Raw genomic sequence first — 22614 nt, forward strand, 5'->3', positions numbered from 1 at the left:
GCCATGCACACATTTAACACAATTTGTTCTGCTGGATATGCCAAATAGCTCAGAAAACTCATTTTACACTGAGCAGGCTTGCAAATGTAAGTTTATTCAAAGATAATAACCATGAAGGACTACATCATCTCTAGCTTTCGCCGTGCCATATAATTGCTCAGTGCTCGGCATATATTTAAATTGATTTGTGAATTTTGTGTCTGTACTTTCTATAGTACTTCTAGTGGTTGTCCTCATTTAAATGTATGCATGCCGAAGTGACAAGAATGATGACTGTTTTTACCATGCCTAGATCTGGTGGCCTCATAATAATATGGAAGATGTTCAATAACATGTGCATCAGCCATCTCACTCAGCCGAGCATGTCAATCCTCTGCTCCGGTTTTGTGCATTTTTACCACCCTCCTGGCCTTCATGTGACACCTCTCTGGCAATGTTTCATCTGTTGTGTTCGCAGGATTTCAGTGTGTGACGAGGACAAGTTCCGCCACAATGAATTCATCGGAGAGACTCGGATTCCCTTGAAGAAGCTGAAGCCCAACCAGACAAAGAACTTCTACAACTGCTTAGAGAAACAGCTGCCTGTAAGTGTACACCCATGCAGTCATTTTGAAATGTTAATATCCTTAATACTTTTAATAACGATACATTTTCAGTAAGCCTGTACAAACAACTACAAAAAAGACCAGAGCATAAACAGAATCCTCTTAAGCCCCAGTGTTCATTGAGCTCTTTCATTGTCAGAGCAGAATCCTTGTGCAAATTCTGTTCATGAGAATGCAAGGTAATGGCATGTTTCTTGGAGAAAAGGTAGAATAAGCAATAACCAGTCCGCGTTCCAAATGTCAAATATTCTTAAAAGAATAAACTGATACATGGTCATAGATACATGGTAGATTCATAGCTGAACGCTGCCGACCTGTATGCTAACCACCAGTCTCTAGCCATAGGGTTTGCATGATAACTTGATTCTCAACAACATATCAACGTCGATATGCAATAATAATGTAATAGCAATGCTATGATCTATCTATATAAAGCATATCTGTCATGTAATAGACCTGTATAACAAAGTTATATCTCAAGTATCACTGTAGACATTTTGTGCCAGTGTGTGAGAACTTTTACTTGAGGAAATTTGAGCATTAATTGAATTGCAACACTATTATTGTAAAGTTAAGAGGACGATGAAATCTGAGGCCAAAGGCTGAAAAGCATTTTTACTTCACCTTGTGCCATTCCCTGTAACAAATCCTTTCATTGAATCTGGTTTAACCACACTCAATAGCACATGGGGTAACAAAGTTAACAAACACACCATCAAACTAACCATCTTAACACCATTTCTGACCAAACACACTTTCTCCTATCTGTGATCTTCTGCACTGTAGGTTTTCACCCTCACATACAAACCCACACACTCACCCGCGCACACACACACACATACACACCCACCCACCCACACACACACACACACACAAACACACACACACTGACATATACAAATGTGTGTGTGAGTGTGTGTGTGTGTGTGGCAGGGATGATTTCTCCTGAAATCCCCTAACCCCTAACAGGGCAGTTAATTGCTTTTCATTGATTGGTGCTGGTGTCCTGTCTCATTTCTCAGCATCAGTACTGTTGTATTTACTTGTTTTAAGAACTTTAATGCCGCCGTCTCAGGGAATATATTTAAGTCATACTCAATCATGTAATGGATGGTTCCCTCACCTGAAGGTTTTTAAGCCCATTGTCTTTGACATAATGAAAGCACAGGAAGGAATGGCTGTCAATAAAAAGCAGTGAGTCTTCAGAATCAATGTGACTGGCCAGATTACCCCCCACCACTCTTTGTTCCTGATATATCTTCAGTCACAGTGGCTTTAGACAACAGGTGACAACAGGCTAGTTTCTGGAAGGGAAAATTAAAAAAAAACTGTGGTCAGTCACTGCTGTCTATCACAAGGTTTCTGTTTGATACCATCAAACGGTCAAATGTTGATTGGTTAGCGAGGTCAGAGTGGCATTGTGATCAGAGAATCGAGACGGAGACATCATGGGACTGCCATGTCTTTCGTGTGTTCAACACATCTCATGTTGCCAAGGGCTGAACACGCAGATCAACGTGGAGATCTGACAAGACGTAAATCTCCTCAGCAACTGCCTGGCAGCTGGCTCAGTGATGGGTCCACACCAGACTGCCACAGTAGATGGTGTCTGACTTTTTTTATGTCGTACCATATGTGCATACATGCATTGTCAACAAAACCAACAGAGGCAAAAGTAAAAGATCGACATTCCATAGCATCACCCTTAAACATATAGCTGATAGATATCAACCAAGACCTCTGCCCCATTTCACTTTGTATACTTGGATAATCTAACATGCGCCAGGGCAGTGGTAAGGAATATATGCCCTTTCTTAAATTGATAAAAACCAAGTTGCATACCAAGTCAAGTTAGAAGTCATACACCAAGCCTTTCAGCTTTACAGTGTTGAAATTGTAAACTAGCAATTTATAACATGGTTGATTGGAACTCCCAACTGCAGCGCATTTTCTTGTTATTGTACCATTACATTTACATTAATTCATTTAGCACACTCTTTTATCCAAAGCGACCTACAAGGAAATTGCATTTATACATCAGGAGCAGTTTAGGGGTTCAGTGTCTTGCTCAAAGACACTCACACACTTGGTAAGGAGGAGTGGGGAATCGAACTATCAACCCTCCAATTACTAAACGACTCCTCTACCTACTGCACCACTGTCTGCCCGCCCAGTTCAATCATTATATACTTACTGTACTTCACTTAATACAGAATAAGTGTTCTCCTTAAAGCACCCTACTGTGGTTGCTCTCCTGCTCTGTGGAAACCTCCCTTTTGAAGTTTCTGGGAAAAGCACAGTCTCCCATCATGTGCTTCTATGACTTCTAGCTCCTCTTGATGGTCGACAGCCATAAGATGCTGATGGAGTAAGGAGTTGGTGGAGAGGGAATGTACAGCTACAGAATTACCTCCTTCCTACCCTGATGTGCCCTCTTTATTCAGTTGACTAGAGCGTGGTAGTAGAGTGGTGAGGTGGCGCCTTAGGAGTTCCCAGAGTTGGCGCTGTGAACTCTGAAGAGGCGCGGAAATGAGGCGGCATCGCTATGGGAATCGTCTGTGACGCCTCCTCCACAGCTAATTAACTTCATGCTTCATAGACCAGCTAGTTTCCGCCAAATATATATATATATATGGAAGATACAAATGCCACAGCTGTATACACTTACAAAGACAAGTAAAATAACTTTCACAAACTAGTTTCATGTGTGTGGAGACTGGAGTGGGGTGTTTTTATTCCTCAAGTTATCTTTTTTCCCTTGTTGAAATTGGAATTGTGTGCTCTATGTTTCCAAACAGATTGATAAAACGGAAGATAAGTCCCTGGAGGAGAGAGGAAGGATCATGATCTCGCTGAAGTACAGCTCTCAGAAGTCTGGCTTAGTGGTGGGGATTGTGCGCTGTGCCCATCTTGCTGCAATGGATGCTAATGGCTTCTCAGACCCCTACGTTAAAACGTGAGTTGACTTATTTAGTCATTTAGCAGACGCTTTTTTCCAAAGACTCACTGTGACAGTTAAAAAACACATGCTCAAGAAGTTATTCATTTTTATATTCATACCAACTATTTGCTAGTAATACAGCGAGATGAAGAATCAATTTAGCAAATATAAGATGCAACTTCTTTTAATGTCTATGAATGCCACAGAGGCTGCCTTGACAGTATACAGAGAAGGTTGACCATCTCTCTCCACATGACATACTTACAAAAGTATCTTCAAATGTTTCATGATTTTGCTGGAGCTTGATGTGCTTTGTTCAGTTCATACAAAGTGTTGGTGCTGGTGATTTGACTGAGAAAACAACTTTTAGATTTAAATATATTTAAAACGTTATGAATCTTTCTTTATCGATGGTCAAGGTTGACTTTCCAAAGCAGCTGAGAGACATGGTATTTATTTAATTTCACCTGGACCCTGTCGGCTTTAATTACACTTCCTCTGGAGGCACTACAGAACTGTCATCTGAAGAAACTGCCATATGTCTGCCATTTGAAGAGTGTGCAGTGGGTTTGCCCCAGCTGCCCTTTACACTGGGCAGACATATCAACAGAGATGGAGGAAAATACATTACAAAACTGTCACCATGCTAACTGCAGACGTGTCAAATAGAATAAATATTGGTGTCGCAAGTGCAAGTCATTTCTATTTCAGTTACAACAAAACACATTGACGGATCCAGACCATTATGTGTATTGTTGTATAGGGGACTGCTAAATGAAATGCCACAAATCAACTCAAGAGCCAATGGACCACTGATTTTGAACTGCGGTCAAACACATTTTTGGCATATTACTGTTAGAGAGTATGTGGATTTTAAGGCAAAAGGATGTGAATGTAAGTCATACCATCTCAATGGAAATAATTCCACAAAGTCACATGCCTCACGTCAATGTGATCAAGGATTAACTTGATGCCAGGCAGAGGATGCCTTGGGTGCAGGTTCTTCAAAATGATCATTGCATTATAGCAAATTATCACTGTGTTTTTATATTCACAAGCATCTCAAATGGAAATGTCAGAAGTTGCACGTGTCGAGTCAGTTGTAAGAGTAGGTTGTCAACGGTTCCTTCACCTCCACCTGCCCGCCCCACTTAAAAAAGAATGGAAGACTGCAGTGTAGTGAGTTAAAACATAGATATTTGGTACATTTAGTTCAATGTATGTAGTACATTTAGTTATTGTTGGTGTATATATGATGTTGTAGTGCCCTCTTGTGGCTAATACAATACTCTCCTTCTTATCATCAGATCTGAGTTGACACTAATTAACCTATAACTATTTGTGATCATCATGTAAACAAGTTGTCAAATAATAACGTTCATTTTCTAAATTAAAAGACAAAATGTCAATTGGAGACCAGTTTGTAATCAAGCACTGTAGCATAATATCTTTAACGTTGCCTTACAATATACTATATATGTCTTGTGCCCTGAATATGTGATCAGCTGTATTGAGACCTTCAGGTGCTTTGTGTTTACAGGTACTTGAAACCAGATGAGAACAAAAAGTCAAAGCACAAGACTGCTGTCAAGAAGAAAACCCTTAATCCAGAGTTCAATGAGGTGCAGTCTCTCTCTCTCTCTCTCTCTCTCTCTCTCTCTCTCTCTCTCTCTCTCTCTCTCTCTCTCTCTCTCTCTCTCTCTCTTTCTCTCGCTCCCTCCATTTGCCTAACAAGCCCAACCACCAGCCTTTCATTAGATTTTGCAGCCTATTTGGCCTAATTATTTCATTCTCATTGTGACTCACTGATCTCTGCCATTGTTGGTCTCTTAGCCTGTTAATCCTGGTACTTTACAGTACTCTTTACTTCCAAGTACTTTTCCCTTCACGGTCCACTAAGACGAACAGGACAGAGGTATTCCCTTCCTGTTTGATAGAATTCCCTCAAAATCGAAGAATATATCTTATTACTTTAAAAAAGACAAACTAAATATGTGTCTCTTTTGGATAACACGTTGGGTATCATCAGTGGTACACATTTATGTTCTAATCACATATTTCCTAAGAGTATAAGAGTCAATAAGAAGCATCGTTTTGCAGCTGGAACCTCTTTTTACAGATAGGATAGGATAGGATAGGAACAGATGGGGTATTCTGCAATTTTTAATCAGTCAACTAGCACGATTTCTCCCACTGCAGTATCGTGGGAATGTTTGTCTAATCATATTGGATATGTTAGAGTGTTCTGCTTCTTTACCATTGCAGGAGTTCTTCTATGACATCAAATATGCTGACCTCACCAAAAAGACACTGGAAGTCACCGTCTGGGATTATGATATTGGGAAGTCAAATGATTTCATAGGTAAGATGGCATTGGACGATTTGGACAGCAAATAGTTGATCTTGAAATAGAAATAGAGCGTCTGTGGATAGTATTCAAATCAATCAATAAACAAGCACAAATGTCTTGCTTTGGATAACATTGGAATAGGGCTTCTTAGTTGAAGCTAGCTTTAGAGAGCGAGCATTTATGGCTTACTATTAAAAAAGAAAGGAAAGAAAGGAAAAGATTAAATACAAATATTGGTGAGCTGATGGTATATTAATATGAATTTACTGTCAGGAATAAGCGGTCAGTGGCCTTAAAACAGCGGATTAAATGAAACATTTGAACGAGCAACGGATTGATTGGAACGAAACAGCTGTTCTACAGTAGGCCTTGTTAGTCTGTGATAATCTGTCATAATATGCCATCATAACCTGTCATAAAAATACTGAAAGAAAAGTTACCTTATGACATGTTTTGCCTCTATGCTCTGAATTAAAGCTGTCCTATTTAAGTTCTGTTAAGTTTAAGGTATTTGGTAGATGTCCAAAGTCCAAAGCAATTTTCAAAGTCTATTTGAAAAATTATAGTTGTATACAAAAAATTGTATGGCTAGTAATAAATAAATGACCATGACAAAGAAAGTGGAATAGTATTGTAATAGTTCAGTGAAGAAATTATGAGGCCCTACACAAGGAGTGTCCAAGTCTTACAGGTCTCCTTCATTGCTAGGTGGAGTCTCGCTGGGTATCAATGCAAACCTCTGAGTCTTACAGTTCTCCTTCATTGCTAGGTGGAGTCTCATTGGGTATCAATGCAAACCTTTGAGTCTTACAGTTCTCCTTCTTTGCTAGGTGGAGTCTCGCTGGGTATCAATGCGAATGGGGAGAGGCTGAAGCACTGGTTCGACTGTCTCAAAAACAAGGACAAGAAAATTGAGCGCTGGCACACACTAACCAATGAACTTCCTGGTTCTGGAATGAACGATTGAAGACTCCTCAAACATTGGCAATCATGGAGCAAATGTCCCTCGTTGTGTTGATGTGAGCCCAGTCTTGACAGACATGATTACTGGTTCAGAGGTGGGTGCTGAGCCAACCTCCTCCCAAATTCATCATCTTGCTCTCTTCACATTGTTTCTTTATAGTCTGATGTCAGGGCTCAGCATAGGTCCACACAACAATCATGTCATCAGAAATACATAGGGTAGATCTTTTAACAGACAAGGCATGATGTCAGCAAACCCCCAGCCCCACCCCTCCCCCTACTCTCAACCGACCAACTACTAGAATGGTTTACCTAACTTCAGAACTCCGCTCAAGTTCCATCTGTTGTTTACACGATGTACAGTAGGCTACAGTTCAACACTCCTCCGTTGCCTGTTAGAAGTACGTTGGATGTGGACTTGAGAAGGCTGTGTGATTTTTGTATGCCTCCGTGGTTTTGCACTGGTCATGTTCCTTTCAGTCAGTCAGTTGTCAAAAAAAGTAAGTGATCAAGATTTATTGGGTTTCGTTTGTTTTATATCTTTGAAAAAAAATTGTGAAGTATCTTGTTGCTTTAATGTTTTTGGTTGTTTTCAAGGTAGAGTAGAATGTAAGAACCCTGTCAATATACAAAATATATTAAATGAATGTAAATTATTCACCACTTTTTATATGGTATCTGAGTGTGCACCCAAGTGCTGTATGTAACAGGGAACAGAGCACACAGACATTCTATGTGAAAAGCAGTGTCAGTGAAGGTATACGTATTACAGGTGAAGGTATACACAGGTATATACATTACAATTTCTAAATCACAAAATTAAATAACAACCACAACATAGAGCTTGTCATTAAAAATGTTAGACACAAAGCCATGCCCAGTGGATGTAAAGGAAAGTGCACATGATCCATATGCCATATTTTACACGGCATTGGCTTGGCATGACCACCATATCGTACACAATCTTAATGTGCCAAGGTCCCAATGGAGAGCTCCTACTGGGTTTGAAAATATTTGTAGTTTGTTAAAATTTGAACTGTTTAAGAAACAATACATATAGGAGAAGTGGACAGCCATGACTGACATACATATTCATCATTTAAGTATTATTTCTTCTGTTCTTTTGGTTTATGTGAGTGTAGACACTGTGTTTGTTTATAGTAACAAATATCATGTATTAACTGTTCATTTATTCGTCACTTTCTCTGTCACTATTGTTATATTCCTAGGGTTTAGACTGCTTAGCCATTTTAGCGTCCACAGTAGATATAGCTACACTATACATACATTCTCTTGGGTTTTGGTTTCTCTTTATTTGTAGTTGTTGTTCCAGTTATATTTTTTACCTTATCTGGTCAGGCTTCTATCTCTGGCACTATCAAACAGCATGGATACTGAATAGAATGGTTAGGTATGAGCTGCATGGGCTGCTAAGCCAGAATGACAGCACCACATTATCGCCAGCCTTCATTTTAATTGCTTCGAGCACTGCAAAGCCCAAGCTGAGCTCCAGTCTGCAGGATGTCTGTGAGCCTGCTCCATACTACAGACCTTTCTGTCTCAATGCATATTCAGTACAACAGCCACACCTGTGACACTTTTGTAATCTATTTGCCTTTGTACTCAATCTCCAAATTACAAAAATGCATGCAATGTTCATGGTTTGTCATAAAATGGCTTAATGTTTGATACTGCTGGTTTTTCTGTGAAAAAAAATCTGGATGCTACAAAGAATGTCAGTGTCTTTTCTTGGACAACGTTTTTGTACCTTTAAACGCTACTGCATTGCCCGCCAGGCTGCTGTATTAACCGGAGATGTGACTGCATGTGAAAAGTCTGTCTCTGTTTTGTTCCTTTTTTAACACTCAGGCAATTGTTTGCATATTCTAGTGGTTCTCTGATGAAAACAAAACAAACAAATGTACTCTCAACTCACCTGACTCTTGCACCAATTCTGGCTGAATTATTGTGCCTTTTCTTATGTAAGTGTGATTTTGCACCACTCACTTTACAATAATTCCTAGGACTATACTAGCTTTTAATATGGAAATGATACGTTTGACATATTTCTATTCCTGTCTCAATATTTGCCATTCAGTGACACATTACCATTGTGTCACTGCACTGTGTGTTGGCGGCATTGATGGTAAAGGTGCAAGGCTGAGGTGAAGAGAAGACAGATCCTGGCTTCTGCTAGATGATGGGAAGCAGTAATTTGTCAGATAAATATATCAAGTCATCTTGTAGTCTATTTCAGCATAGCATAGACACATAAGCTACGTCAATTTGAGTAATGAACATGTCTATGGGCATATGGATGTTCTCCAAGTACACAAAATTTGACAAAATCACATAGATAATACACATTCTGGCTGAACAATCTGACATGAATCACAACAAAAATGCTCTGTCAGAAAGCTGCATCTGATATTTCCATTATAATGACCTGTTCAGAGTATTATATTTCTTTTTTGTGAATGGTGTGCTATTTATGTTTCACAACAGAAACCTGTGTCTAATAAAGTAGAGAACCAATATAAGGAGGATCATGTTTGTTATTGTTATTGTATGAATGCCAGTATTTCAGATGCACAGATATCAGAATTTCAGATTTTGTCAACATACATCGAATGCATCCGATATGCTTCTTTACATCATCCATTTCAAGTCTTATTCATTTGTACTGGATTTCACATGGTTCTATTGACTTGTTTCATTGATTTCAGTATCTGAGCAAACAAAGCAGCTAGGTTAGTTATGAAGCCCTTTTTCACTTAACAATGATAGAACACACATGGGATAGGTCATGTCTTTTTTATTATTTCACTCTATTCAAAACACAAACAACACATTTAGTTACAAAAGTCATAGTAAACATTCAAGAACTTTCTTTTTCAGATTTAGAAATCCAGTTGGTTTCACTCTGAGTATCTTCCTGAGAGCCTCCATTCTTCTGAAGCTTGTATTATTTGAGAAGCGGAACAAGGTTCTTCAATCCCAAACGCTCTGCGTCATCCACAGGCCGGTTGTTGAAACGGTCTCGAAGCTGTTCCAAGAAAATAATTTAATGCATGTATCTGAATTTACCCATCAACTCTTACTTCATTAAGATATTACTTAACTGTCTCTGTACCTCAAGATTTGACCCGTTCTTTATACAATACATCACCACCTCCAACTGGTCTGTGCACACTGCCTACGGAAGAGAAAGTGAGACACAACTGCAGAGTAAAGGAGATAATTAATTCCCCACTGACACATCAGCAATCAAAAAGGTATTTAAATGTACCACGTGTAAGGGGGTTCTGCCATCAATATCTGCGAAATTGAAGCTGACTCCAGCTGCTTTCCATGCTTCCATCTGCTCAGTATCTCCCAGATATGCAAGACTATAAAAACATGAGAGTATATGTTGCTAAAAATAAAAACACTGAAAAAGGAATGAGATGATGAAGTGATGATGCGAATTAAGAATGCGAGAAATGCTGAGAAGATAAGATTAAACCATGAAGAAAATTGGGTTGTAGTAGTTAAGTGACAAATACATCCTCCTCACCAACACATATCCGCCCCCAGGTCCACCTCGGACCTCTCTAAGACAGCTCCTTCCTGATACAAAAACTTCACAACTTCCAAATTCCTGTGGAAACCACATCATGACATGCACATTTAAAACATTCGTCATTGAATCTCTGCCTAACTTTCATTAAAATTTAAATATATGGCTGAACACATCTATTGTATTGCTGTTTGCTGTAAGAATATAAATTGAATGGGCAAATGGGATTTCTCCACACAAATCCAATAATGATAAAGGACAGTACAACAGACAGTTGCATTCTCTTATGACTGAGTGATGCAATTTGGATGTCAGAAATGTTTAATTATATTAACCTAGTCAGGGTTCCCACACTTGCCTTGAAAAAAAATTCCATGCTACCTCCTGATTTTCCAGGTACCATATAAAGTGATGATCTATAGGCCCCTGAAGCGCCCCCCTTCCCTCACACACACAACCCCCTAGAACACCTGACTACTTACTTGATTTAAAAGATGTGTCAGTCAAGTCTACATTGTAAATGCTTAGAGATTATGTCTTTTTTATAATATTCATGCATGAAATAATGCAACAAGCTGTAGATGAACAATCAACTGTGAGGTTGACCTATGCTAGAAGTTGGCTAGAAGTCTCTCTCCCTACACCGATCCCCTGCCTCTCTCTCTCTCTCTCTCTCCACCGATCACCTGTCTCTCTCTTTCTCTCCCTCCACCGATCCCCTGTCTCTCTCTCCCTTCACCGATCCCGTTACTCTCACCCCAGTGTGCTGGTGTACGGCCCTCAGAAAGCAGTGTGCTGGTGTACGGCCCTTAGGGACACGTTTCTAACCCAGCTCCCACGGCCCTCTCTTCCTCCCGTCCCTGCTGAGACCTGCATGTGCTTGCTAACCATCATTAATGAATCCACATTCAAAACAAACTCCCCTAAATGTGGTGAATAACACGGTTTTAGGAAAAGTCAATGAGTAAAACTGCATATGGGGATCAAACATAGTTCTAGTATTTTAAAAGCAAGGTAAAAATCAGCAAGTTGCAGCCAGCTAGTTAGCAAGATTGCACTGCTTACTACCTAACATTGATAAACCCAGGTTTACCGCACAGTTAAAACAATAACCCTAACTTGCGTAAGATGTTTCACTGTAGATGTCAAGGCTCCCATGTTGGCTGGGAAATGTACAGTACTGTGCAAAAGTTTTAGGCAGGTGTGAAAAAATGCTATGAACTAAGAATGCTTTGAAAAATGTAAACAATAAATGTTTATTTTTCATCCATTTACATGTTAAGACTGAGCACAGCAACAAGACACAACGTAGTTATACTGCATCAGCAGGGTCTCTCCCAGACAAAGATTTCAAAGCAGACAGGGGTTTCAAAATGTGCAGTTCAAGCTCTTTTGAAGAAGACGTTGAGGATCGTAGACGCAGTGTACAGCCAAGGAAACTTAATGCAGCTGATGAAAAACACATCAAGCTTATTTACCTTCGAAATCGGAAGATTTCAAGCAGTGGCATCAGCTCAGAACTGGCAGAAACCAGTGGTACCCAGGTACAGACATTTACTGTCCGGGGAAGTCTGGCCAGAAGTGGTCTTCATGGAAGAGTTGCAGCCAAAAAGCTCTACCCCGACAAGGAAACAAGGCCAAGTGACTGAACTAAGCACAAAAACATAGAAACTGGGGTGCAGAAACATGGCAGAAGGTGCTCTGGACTGATGAGTCAAAATTAGAAATATTTGGCTGTAGAAGAAGGCAGTTTGTTCGCTGGAGGCTGGAGAGAGGTACAATAATGAGAGTCTGCAGGCAACAGTGAAGCATGGTAGAGGTTCCTTTCCAGTTTGGGGCTGCATTTCTGCAAGTGGAGTTGGAGATTTGGTCAGGATGAATGGTGTCCTCAATGCTGAGAAATACAGGCAGATACTAATCCATCATGCAATACCATCAGGGAGGCGTATGATTGGCACCAAATGTATTCTGCAGAAGGAACATAACCCCAAACATACAGCCAATGTCATTAACAACTATCTTCAGCTTAAAGAAGAACAGAAAGTCCTGCAAATGATGGTATGACCCCCACAGAGCCCTGATCTCTACATCATCGAGTCTGTCTGGGTTTACATGAAGAAACAGTAGAATTTTAGGAAGCCTACATCCACAGAAGATCTGTGGTTAGTTCTCCAAGATGTTTGGAACAATTTACCAGCAGAGTTCCTTCAAAAACTGTGCGCAAGTGTATCTGGCAGAATTGATGCTATTTTGAAGGCAAAGGCTGGTCACACCAAATATTGATTTAATTTAGAATTTTCTTCTGTTCCTTCACTGCATTTTGTTAATTTATGAAGAATTGATGAAAATAAACTGTTAACACTTCCATTTTTGAAAGCATTCTTAGTTTACAGCATTTTTTCACACCTGCCTAAAACTTTTGCACAGTACTGTATGTATTTGACCCTTCTATTGAGATCGCGAGTAACGTTTCTTGGCTATATTCCCGAAGTCCACCAATCCGAAACTATACTTTTAAAGTCCATTTCACCAGGTTGCCCTTTATCAAATTCCAACATCCAATATACCAGAAAGGATGCCAAGAGACTGCTCTACATCTACAACATGGGATCATCCATTTCTATCAACAGTAAAAGCTGTTCACATGTAAAGGTTTTTATAAACGCATCTTAATTCTGTGCTCAATAGTACTATTTTTCACATCATCCAATAAAATTTTCCAGGACAACTGTTTCAATTTCCATGTAAGTGTTCACTTTTGCCCAGTTTCCATGACTTTTCCAAACCTGGAAAATGAAAAAATAAATTCCATGGTTTCCAGGTACCGTGGGAACCCTGCTAGTTTTGACAAAAGCTATGTCAGACAGGAAAACCTTGGTATCTTGCTCACTTGCAACGAACTGCATCCATAAGAGCAGTTTCTCCCGCATTATCCCTGGCATTGACTTCTGATCCTTTACTGATAAGATATCTGACCGTCTGGGTATCACTCTCGCCAGCTGCAAGATGAAGGGCAGTCCTCCCACGGTTATCCGGAATAGTCACATCTGCACCCTAAGACACACAGCTAATTATGTTAATTTTAATTATGACAAGACAAACCCTAAACTCATTCATGTTTATGATTGCAACTTGTATAAATAACTGGTAATATGTTTTTGAATATAAAAAAAAAAAAAACATTTTACCTTGTCACAGATTGAACATGCGGCCAGATAGATCAATATCAACAAAGCTGTTATTTATACGTTTGTACAAATTAATGTTAACAATTTTTAAAAACATTACCTGTTCTATATGTGTTCGTAATGCAACAATATCTCCTTGTATAGCTGCTGTGTTCAGAAGCATTGGAAAGAGTGCAAGTTGGCAAGCCTTCAGCTCCTAGGAGATGATGTCAAATATTAATGAAGGTAAGGCTAGCGGGTTTTGGGACCAACATTAGCTATTTATCTAGCTACATAGGCTAAAACATGATGATAACTTAACTATCCTAACTAACGTTAAGTTAAAAAAAAATAAAAATAAAAAATGTTAACTTATAGAGCTGTTGCCACCATGTTAACTTTTAACATCCTTAGAAACATTGATAGAACTTCAATTAACGTTAACCATACGAGTTGAGGTTAGTTGAGCAGTCACAGGTTGCTACATTAACGATAACTAGTGAAGTTACTTAAAATTATTAGCATATTAGCGTTAGCTAACTGTTAGAAAACCAGAAATGTGAAATCAATATAATTATGCTCAGCAAGCTATGGACCTTGGTGAATAAGTAGATCAAATAAGGTATATTTATCTTAAGACTATCTGAATGTGTTGCTAACAAGTCACTTTAGCCTCCCTAATTTAGCTAGCTTAGTTGGTATCGCTTTTTTGGTTGGTAACTTACCCTCGCCTTTTCATGGGTCCCTAACCAGCCAAGGCGTAAGGACGACGCTATAGCAGACAAAAACATGTACTGATCATCATGTAGATTTCTAGTTGAAAACTTTTCTGAAATGTTGCCCATTATAAATAACTTCAAACCAAAAATATGCTATTATGAATTGGCCAGAGATGATGCCAATGTTTCTTTGACCTTGAGACTGTAAAAGTAAGGTTATAGGCTAGCTGACTGAACGAACGTTATCGCTCGCGGGGTGCAGGTTCTAAGCAAAGAGTCTCTGAAAGCGAGTAGGCTACATACAGTTAGAGCGAGTCTAATGAGATTCTAAGTGACGAGGGAATACATCTCATATTCCTGATATATTGTCCGCACAACCGCCCTTACACGTTTCAAAATCTATATTTTATACTATTAACAAGTTGTCATTTACCTTTCACTACATTTATTTACCTCATTTACCTTTGTTTTTTTTAAGAAACTAACAAACCAGCACTAACATTGACTTTTGCCTTGGTTAATTGTAGTAGCCTAGCTCACGTTGTGCCTGTTTAGCTGTTTGCACTTGGACTAATAATAATGTGTGCTTGGACTAATAATAATAATAATAATAATTAATGATAATACAAAATATATAATAATCAGCAGCAGCATCATGGGGAATAACAGATCTGGATTTGGATGACTGAAGTTATCCAAAGTGCTTCTGTATCTGTGGGTTATGTTCTTCCTATAGCAGTGTGCGGTAAGGGAGACTTTGGCCTATAACACTTGTAACATAGTGAAGTGGTCACACTACAGCCATTGCCAAAAGTTTTGGTAGTGACACAAATTTTGTGTTTTGCAAACTTTGCGACTTCAGTATTTTTAGATTAGTTTATCATATTTTTCTATGGTATACTGAAGAACAATTATAAACATTTCATACATTTCAAAGGCTTTTATTGGCAAATGCGTCAAATTTATGCAAAGGCAATATTTTCAGTGTTGACTCTATAACCTCTGCAATTCACTCTGGCATGCTGGATATCAGCTTCGGGGCCAGATCCTGATTGATGGCAATCCATTCTTGCCTTATTAGTGCTCGGAGTTGATCACAGTTTGTGGGCTATTGCTTGTCCACCCGCTCTTTGAGGATTGAACGGAGGGTTCTTGATGGGATTAAGGTCTGAGAAATGTCCTTGGAACGGATCCAAAATGTCAATGTTATGATCTCCAAGCCTCTTCATTATCACTTTTGCCTTGTGTCATGGTGCTCCATCATGCTGGAACACAGAGCACCATCAAATTGCTCCTTGGCTGTTGGGAGAAGTTTTGAGTCACACCCACCTGCTGCCAGCTCAAGTCAAGTCAAGTCAAACTTTATTTGTATAGCACATTTCATATTTACATAGACTCAATGTGCTTATTAGGTAAAAGAAACACAATAAAAAATAGTTGAAAACATTTAAAACCCAATAAAGTAAATAAAAATGCAAAAGATCAGTAAAAAAGAGAGTAAAAGAGAAAAATCATGAATTATATGCCAAAGAGAATAAAAAAGTTTTAAGACCCTTCTTAAAAGATAATACGGATTGAGGTGACCTCCTGGGGCTTTCCGGACAATCTTGGACTTCCTGAAGCCTTCTTCACCGCAGTTGAACCTCTCTCCCGGAAGTTCCTGATGAGCCAGTAAATGGTTATTTCTGTGTATTTTTCTTAGCAGCAATTTCGTTGCATGTGAAGCCATTTTGATGCAAAGAGAGGATGGCTGCAAGTGTTTCTTTGGAGGTAACCATTGCTAACACAAGAAAACAATGATTTTAAGCACTTTTTTCCTCCTTTTATAGAAATCAGTCTTACAATCCAATCACAATGATTGTGATTTCACCTGACTTGTACTTGTTCACCCCTGTGCTGATCATATGATTACTGAAATTATGGTAGCAGGTAATTTTGTGCTAGGGCCAAAATACAGTGAAAATTGGGTTTTTGTGATAGGGTAATTTTTTTTGCCAATGAAGCTCTTTGCAATTAATTAAAATGCATCTGATCACTCTGCACAATTACCCAGAAACTATAAATCGCCACCAGAAACTATAAATCGCCACCTGAAGCAGCAACATTTACAAAACAAAGAATCTGGGTCACTGCCAAAACGTTTGGCCAGGACTGTACATTTTCCTGACCCCTCCCAGACATCACATGAATTCCACTGCACAGTGAGACAAACCTGACACATTCTAACAATTAGCAACTTCCTGCATGTAGTCAGCTCTACCTTTTCTTATGATGGTCAAGTGATCAATGACCACAAGTATTCTATTGTACTGGAATACTTTTCCAAATCTGCATTTATTTGTCTGTTGCACACCAGTTGCAAATGTGCAATGATTGTGTCGTCGTAAAGTCTTTGCTGCTAGGACTGTGATTGGTGGAAGGCCTAGTGCCGTAAACTGCCGAAAGGCGTCGCAGTATAAAAGCTGGACGTAAACCTTTGCCATGTCTCACTGGCATCTACAAGCATAGGCACCTGTCTACAAGAGTGGCGAGCTTTGCCAAAGGAACTGAAAAAAGGTGAATGATTGAACTTTGCTCTAAAAGAATGGTCTTTTTAACACCAGAAAATAAGTAGCATTGAGGTTTTTTATCATATGTTGTGTAGAACCATTGCAAATTTCACGTTTGTCCACTCATAAGTTGGTCTTCTGCGAAGGCCACGTGGTTGCTAACTACTGCACGGCAGAGCTAACTTACGTAAGCTAACGACTAGCTTAGTTCACTAAACTCATTCGAACGAATTGCGAAGTTTTACCTGTTGGAGTATTGTTCTGCCTTCGAAACTGTAAGGGGCTATATAGTATTACATTGGGTTATAACGATGTATCTGGTTACGAGAGAAACTCGACGGAAGGTGCCATGCTCTTAATCAGCTTAAACGTGGCATTTTGTGGTAGATTCCACGTCTGTCGCATGGCTAAATTATTCTCAGGTTTGCTTTCATTGCTACATATCCATTGTAGTGGTGACAATGAGGCCTGAAACATGTTATTTTAATGTTGAGCGATGCTAAATTAGCCCGCGAGACTTTGCCGCAATGGTCGTTAGCTTGTTCTAGTTAATCATATACCGCCCGAAGTCTCCACTGCGTAGGTCTTGGATTAGCTTTCCGAACTCTTGATGTTTTAACACAAAACAATGTGTTTACCATACATCGCTTGCTGTTATCTATTTCAGGAGAGTGTTTCCCAAACTACTGTAAGGTCGGAAATGGACTTTCATGGCCCCTACCACGCTGTACTACTGCTGTCCAGAGATCGATTTCCGGAAGTGTCCCTGGAGCCTCCTTAGCTGTGAACCTTTCCACATTTTGTGGTCAAGTGATTAGACATGCCCTCAAAAAACGGCTGCATTACCAATAAGAATGTCTGCGAACAGTACTGAGCTGCCTGCATTCCCAATGGTAGGTACAGATTGCATGTCCCGCTGATGTTGGCAGAGCACAGCACCAGTCAAGGTCTTGTCCGTAGGCCATGAGGCTGGCGCAGTGCTAATAGAAAACGAATGTTCCCTTGCAACCCACTGCTGTGATCAACCCATGTCAGTGTTACTTATGGGAACCAACACCGCCTCACCTGTTCTACAGTTTTTGATGGAGATTATATCATAGTTTAAGCAGGTGAAATGACATGTATGTCTTTCAGGTCTGTGGACATGACCATCTGGTGGACCAAATTAAGAAGTCTGTCATAACCTAGTTACCAATGTGAGTACATTTTTGTGAAGACATTCCTTGCGTTGCCAGTGGGATATATGATGAATCTTTATGTTCAACTGCTCTGACTAGTTTTGACAGACAAGTGTAAACTCTGACCATTCTCCAACTGGTTTGGCATTTCAGCTGTTGCTGATATGAGCCATATTAAAAAATGTTTTTTTATGTTTTCCCCTCAGACTCAGCATGTCATAGAGGTTTCTTTAAAAGGTGAGTAAATGCATTCACAGCTGTTTGGGGTGAGGGTGGTTTAGCAGCAATGGCACTTAAATTGGCCCCGTACTGTTTTATATTGTTTTTGCTACATACCGAGGTCTATCCCGATAGACCCCTCTCTGTATGGTCATATCGTTGGAAACGCCTCGCACATAAAAATCTGTGGTTACCCATGCCTTCAAAGTTGTCACAATCAACATTGTGGGCAAAAAACTGCGGGACAATTTCTTATTTGACTAGTGTGACAGACAAAATGTTGACTGAACATTCTACAAACTGGTTTGAAATTTCAGCTGTCTTTGATTGAATCCATATTAAATGTATTGTTTTTTTTTTTCCTCGCTCAGGCATGTTGTCTTTAAAACGTGAGTAAATGCTTTCACTACTTTTTTGGGGAAGGGTTGTGTAGCAAAGCATTATTAAATTGGCCCTGTACAGTCTTAGTTTGGCTTTTGATCACAGTAGATTAACATTATTGATGGTTTAAAGTGACATTTATTTTCATGTCAATGAAGCCGAGGTCTATCCCGATAGACCCCTCTCTGTAGGGTCATATCGTTGGAAACGCCTCGCACATAAAATCTGTGGTTACCCATGCCGTCAAAGTTGTCACAATCAACATTGTGGGCAAAAAACTGCAGGACAAAGTTCTTAAATGTGCCAAATATGATGTCCATACTTTGCCCATTGAGTCCTGACCTGAGTTCTGTGATGTCACAGGTTTGAGCTTCAGTGACCAGCAGGGGATGCTGCTTACTTCCTGGTAAGTTTGGCTGTGACCATTTCCTGCTAGATGCAATGCATTTGTTATCCTGTTAAGCACTGTAGTATCTGCATCCAGTTGTATATCTGACTGGATTGTTCATTATACAGTGCGAGAACATTTGACATGTGCTTTAATGGTTTCTGAGTTTGCCTTACTTGGGGACCCATGTTTACATGCCAACATTTTTAAACATGATAAAATTGCATCCTTTTTGCTCGTCTGCTGTATGTTAGAACTGTGAACCTAACTCAATTTCCTCTTTGTAGAAGCCCCTGGTGTTCGTGCAGAGAATCTGGAGGCTTGTGTACGTTGATGTAAGCCTTGCTTAGCCTTTTCATATTTTATACCCTCCCCTTCAAAAGCCCACCCACCCTAACAGTTTCTGAGGGCTGTTTTTAAAATATATATATATATATATATTATTTTGGGGCCAAAGTATACCTTTTGCACACTGGGTAGTTCAGAGTCCTTTGCAGTCTGTACCTCTGACTGAAACTATAGTATTTGTGCTTAGACACACATTTTGCATCCCCTCCCAATGATCTTCCATGGGAGACCGGCATGCTGGCTTGGTGTAGTGGAATGTGTTGTATGTGAGGCCACCAGCAGAGCCGTGTCAGTATTTTGGTGCATATTCAGCTCCCCTGCCACCACAGCCAAGGACATCACAGTTCAATGCCGTGTTCCCTATTTAGAGAACTAAATATATTAATTTTGTCATCTGCGCTGTGTATTTTTTTTGATATTTTATTTTTTTGCAAGTGTTGCCAGTATACCATTTTCTGTTCACATTTAGCTTGTTTAACTATACAGTCACATTGGTCATATACCAAGGCATCTAGGAAATGCTGTTCCTATCTTGCTGTGGACTTGACCATAAAGAAAATTCCAGTGGGCCATTCCAGTCTGTTGCTTGAATGATCTGCTGGAGACATTAGTAGTTAGTGCAATTAAGCATCATGCCAGGGCTCTACACCTCTTAACAAGCCCCCCTTTTTTACTTTAACCATTTAGGTTTTGCTGAGTTTTACCTCACTGCCTCTGGGTGTCTCCAAATGTACACAAAGGTGAGCATATGACTCTTCCACAATGGATCACATTCAAAGGGGGTCAGCCATGCCTTTCTTCAGGCGATCCTTAACGCGTTGGTCCTATATTGATGCCGCTGGAGGCATGCAGGTTTTGTGTTTCATACTAAACCTGTTGTCTCAAGGGCGGCAACATTTTATTTTCCTGTTTCATTAGTGTCAAGAACTTGCTGCTGCACATGCGTGTTTTTTTATATATATATATTTTTAAATTGTTTCCACTTCATTTCAGATCGACATCCAGAGTCAGTGGAATTTCGCCGTGTAACCTGGAGGGACCCCTGACTTGATACAAAAGCATGCTGCTTCCAAGGGCAACCATTTTACATCCCATGCCGTGTCCACTCAGTTTCTCTTATCTCAATTCTGACATAGCCAGTCGTGGTATGTTATCTGTCAACACGGTACCCTCTCAGTTGAGAAGTATTGCAGAAGTGCTGTGACTAATGAAGCAGGCATATAAGGAACTCCAAATATGTTTTCCTAATAAGTAGCCTATTGCAAGGTTAAATGGATGGTTAATAATTGGTTACTAATAGGGGTGTACATGTATTTCTACTGAACCGTTCAGTACAGGCTGTTTGGCCCTCAGTTTGGTACGCCATGTGACCGAAGAATTGCTGTCAGTTGTTTGCAACATAACTTGCTCATTTTAGAGTATAATTAAGTGCAAACTGCTGTTCAGGAATTGTTAACTGGCTTTATATTTATTTAAAATATGCCTGTATTTGAGGACCTTAACGTTGACAGTAAGAATTATGGCCTTAGAGCCATTGTTGAATATTAATATTCAAAATGAAAGGAACAAATTAGAATACATTTCCTGCATTGTGGTTTCTCTTAAGGAAAACTGGCTCAACCCTGAGTTTCATGTGCTGCTGCATTCCTAGCTCTAAGTAAACTATTTATTGTGATTACATTTTAAAAGTGTTTTTAATTCTGTACGCTCATGGGTGGGCTGTTTGTCATAATTAAACTCTGCTCATTCAACTGTGTGGTATGACTCTTTGAATTGCCTTTTAGGATGAGCCAAGTTACTTTCAGATCAAAGGCACTGAAATGAACCTGTGCCTGCATTCGACCTGTATTTAATATATTAACTAATCCAGCTGTACAAGTGAAGGGGCCCACTCCAGTCTAGCTGGCTACATGCATAATGGGAGTTTTGTCCTTGTGTGGTTTCTCTTAAGTGAGATCTGCAAAATTTGAGTGGTCTCAGGATTTCTTATGGGTCATAGGAAAGGGATTATAGGATCCCCCTCAGTGAGCAGAGCATTCACTTAAGATCCTCATTTCATCTGGTTTGTCAAAGACTTTACTTGTTGGCAGCTAAATGTCATGGTAACAGCTGATAGAAATTAGTTTTCTACTATATATATTGGAAAACAGTCATGGATTTTGTCAGTCTTGTTTCAGGTTTATTCTTGAACGATGGCGGCCTACCATTGTGAGACAGAGCCTGAGCTTCACCTCAAGATTATCTAACCTACTCCTTGAAGAACAGGCTGTTATATACATAATGTTTAAGGGGTGTTACCAGCTATTCAAAATAGGCCATGGCTGCAGACACTTTTGTCCAATCCTGGGGGGGGGAGGGAGTTCTCACCTCCATCCCCAGGTCTGAACAAAGAGCCCTCACCAAGAAATGTTTAAATGCCAATAAAAGTAATATATTTATACTAGGTATAAATAAGGTGGAATTATTGCAAATAACCGGTCCCTTCACCGCCCCTACAATGACAACTCAATAATTTGGCCTGGGTTATTTATGATTTCAGTACAAGGGGGTTATTTAGGTGTAGTGTGATAAAGGTAATCAACAATGCTATTTTATTTATTTTAGGGTTGTGTCCCTTTTTCAGGTTTGCTGAACTATACCATCAGCCAGTCAATGTGTCCCGTCAGTATTTATGCTAGGATCAAATACGTTTGTGAAACTGACTTCAATTCCCATACACCACTGGTGTTCTAATCTTAAGTGAGGAGACTCGGGCTATACAGTATGGTTCTTTCTCCCCTCTGGGCCATGTGTTATGTTTCATGAAATGTGACCAAAGTTAGGACATACAAAGGTGGAGGTCTGTTTGTAGTCAGTCTGCAATTTGAACATTGTGATCTGTAGTTCTGCTTAGACCAAGGTCTGTTTGGACTTGTGTGTTTAATGCATCGTGTCATGTCTGTCTTTGTGGCCTTAATCATACTAAAATAGTCAAACCCTTGCTGTACTTGCCTTTCCGACTGTATGTCGGCTACATGACAAACATAGTTGCACATGTAGGCACCTTTCCTTAACCACAGATACAAATAGGAATCCAGATAGTGGTATCTGAAGGTACTGCATGCCAGTGTTTCTCAGTGGACCAGGGCATGATTTAGGGGTTCCCTTGTTCAACACATTTATTTAAGGTCAGAAACTACACAGGTGTCAAATCAAGAACGGTAGAAAAATGTCCAGCAGAAACAGTCTTTGGAAGTGGGAGTCAAAT

The 22614-nt window shown here is 39.7% G+C and overlaps 1 protein-coding gene and 1 long non-coding RNA gene across 2 annotated transcripts in view; both read left to right on the forward strand.

Moving 5' to 3' along the window:
* Window positions 1-7292, forward strand: part of doc2b (double C2-like domains, beta) — a 136458-nt gene extending 129166 nt beyond the window's left edge. Inside the window, exons 13-17 of the mRNA XM_080836578.1 lie at window positions 458-584; window positions 3404-3561; window positions 5087-5168; window positions 5812-5908; window positions 6727-7292. Of these exons, the coding sequence (XP_080692704.1) occupies window positions 458-584; window positions 3404-3561; window positions 5087-5168; window positions 5812-5908; window positions 6727-6863 (601 nt within the window). The 3' untranslated portion in view covers window positions 6864-7292. The remainder of the gene's footprint in view (window positions 1-457; window positions 585-3403; window positions 3562-5086; window positions 5169-5811; window positions 5909-6726) is intronic.
* Window positions 7293-16800: 9508 nt separating this feature from the next.
* LOC308367222 lies at window positions 16801-21118 on the forward strand. Its single transcript, XR_013968705.1, has 9 exons — window positions 16801-16860; window positions 17521-17746; window positions 17988-18049; window positions 18238-18268; window positions 18622-18639; window positions 18995-19037; window positions 19307-19354; window positions 20055-20107; window positions 20361-21118. It is a non-coding gene; the product is annotated as an uncharacterized lncRNA (long non-coding RNA).
* Window positions 21119-22614: the final 1496 nt, after the last annotated feature.

This window comes from Sprattus sprattus (genome assembly GCF_963457725.1).
Source record: "Sprattus sprattus genome assembly, chromosome: 1".
In the NCBI taxonomy this organism is placed as follows: Eukaryota; Metazoa; Chordata; class Actinopteri; order Clupeiformes; family Clupeidae; genus Sprattus; species Sprattus sprattus.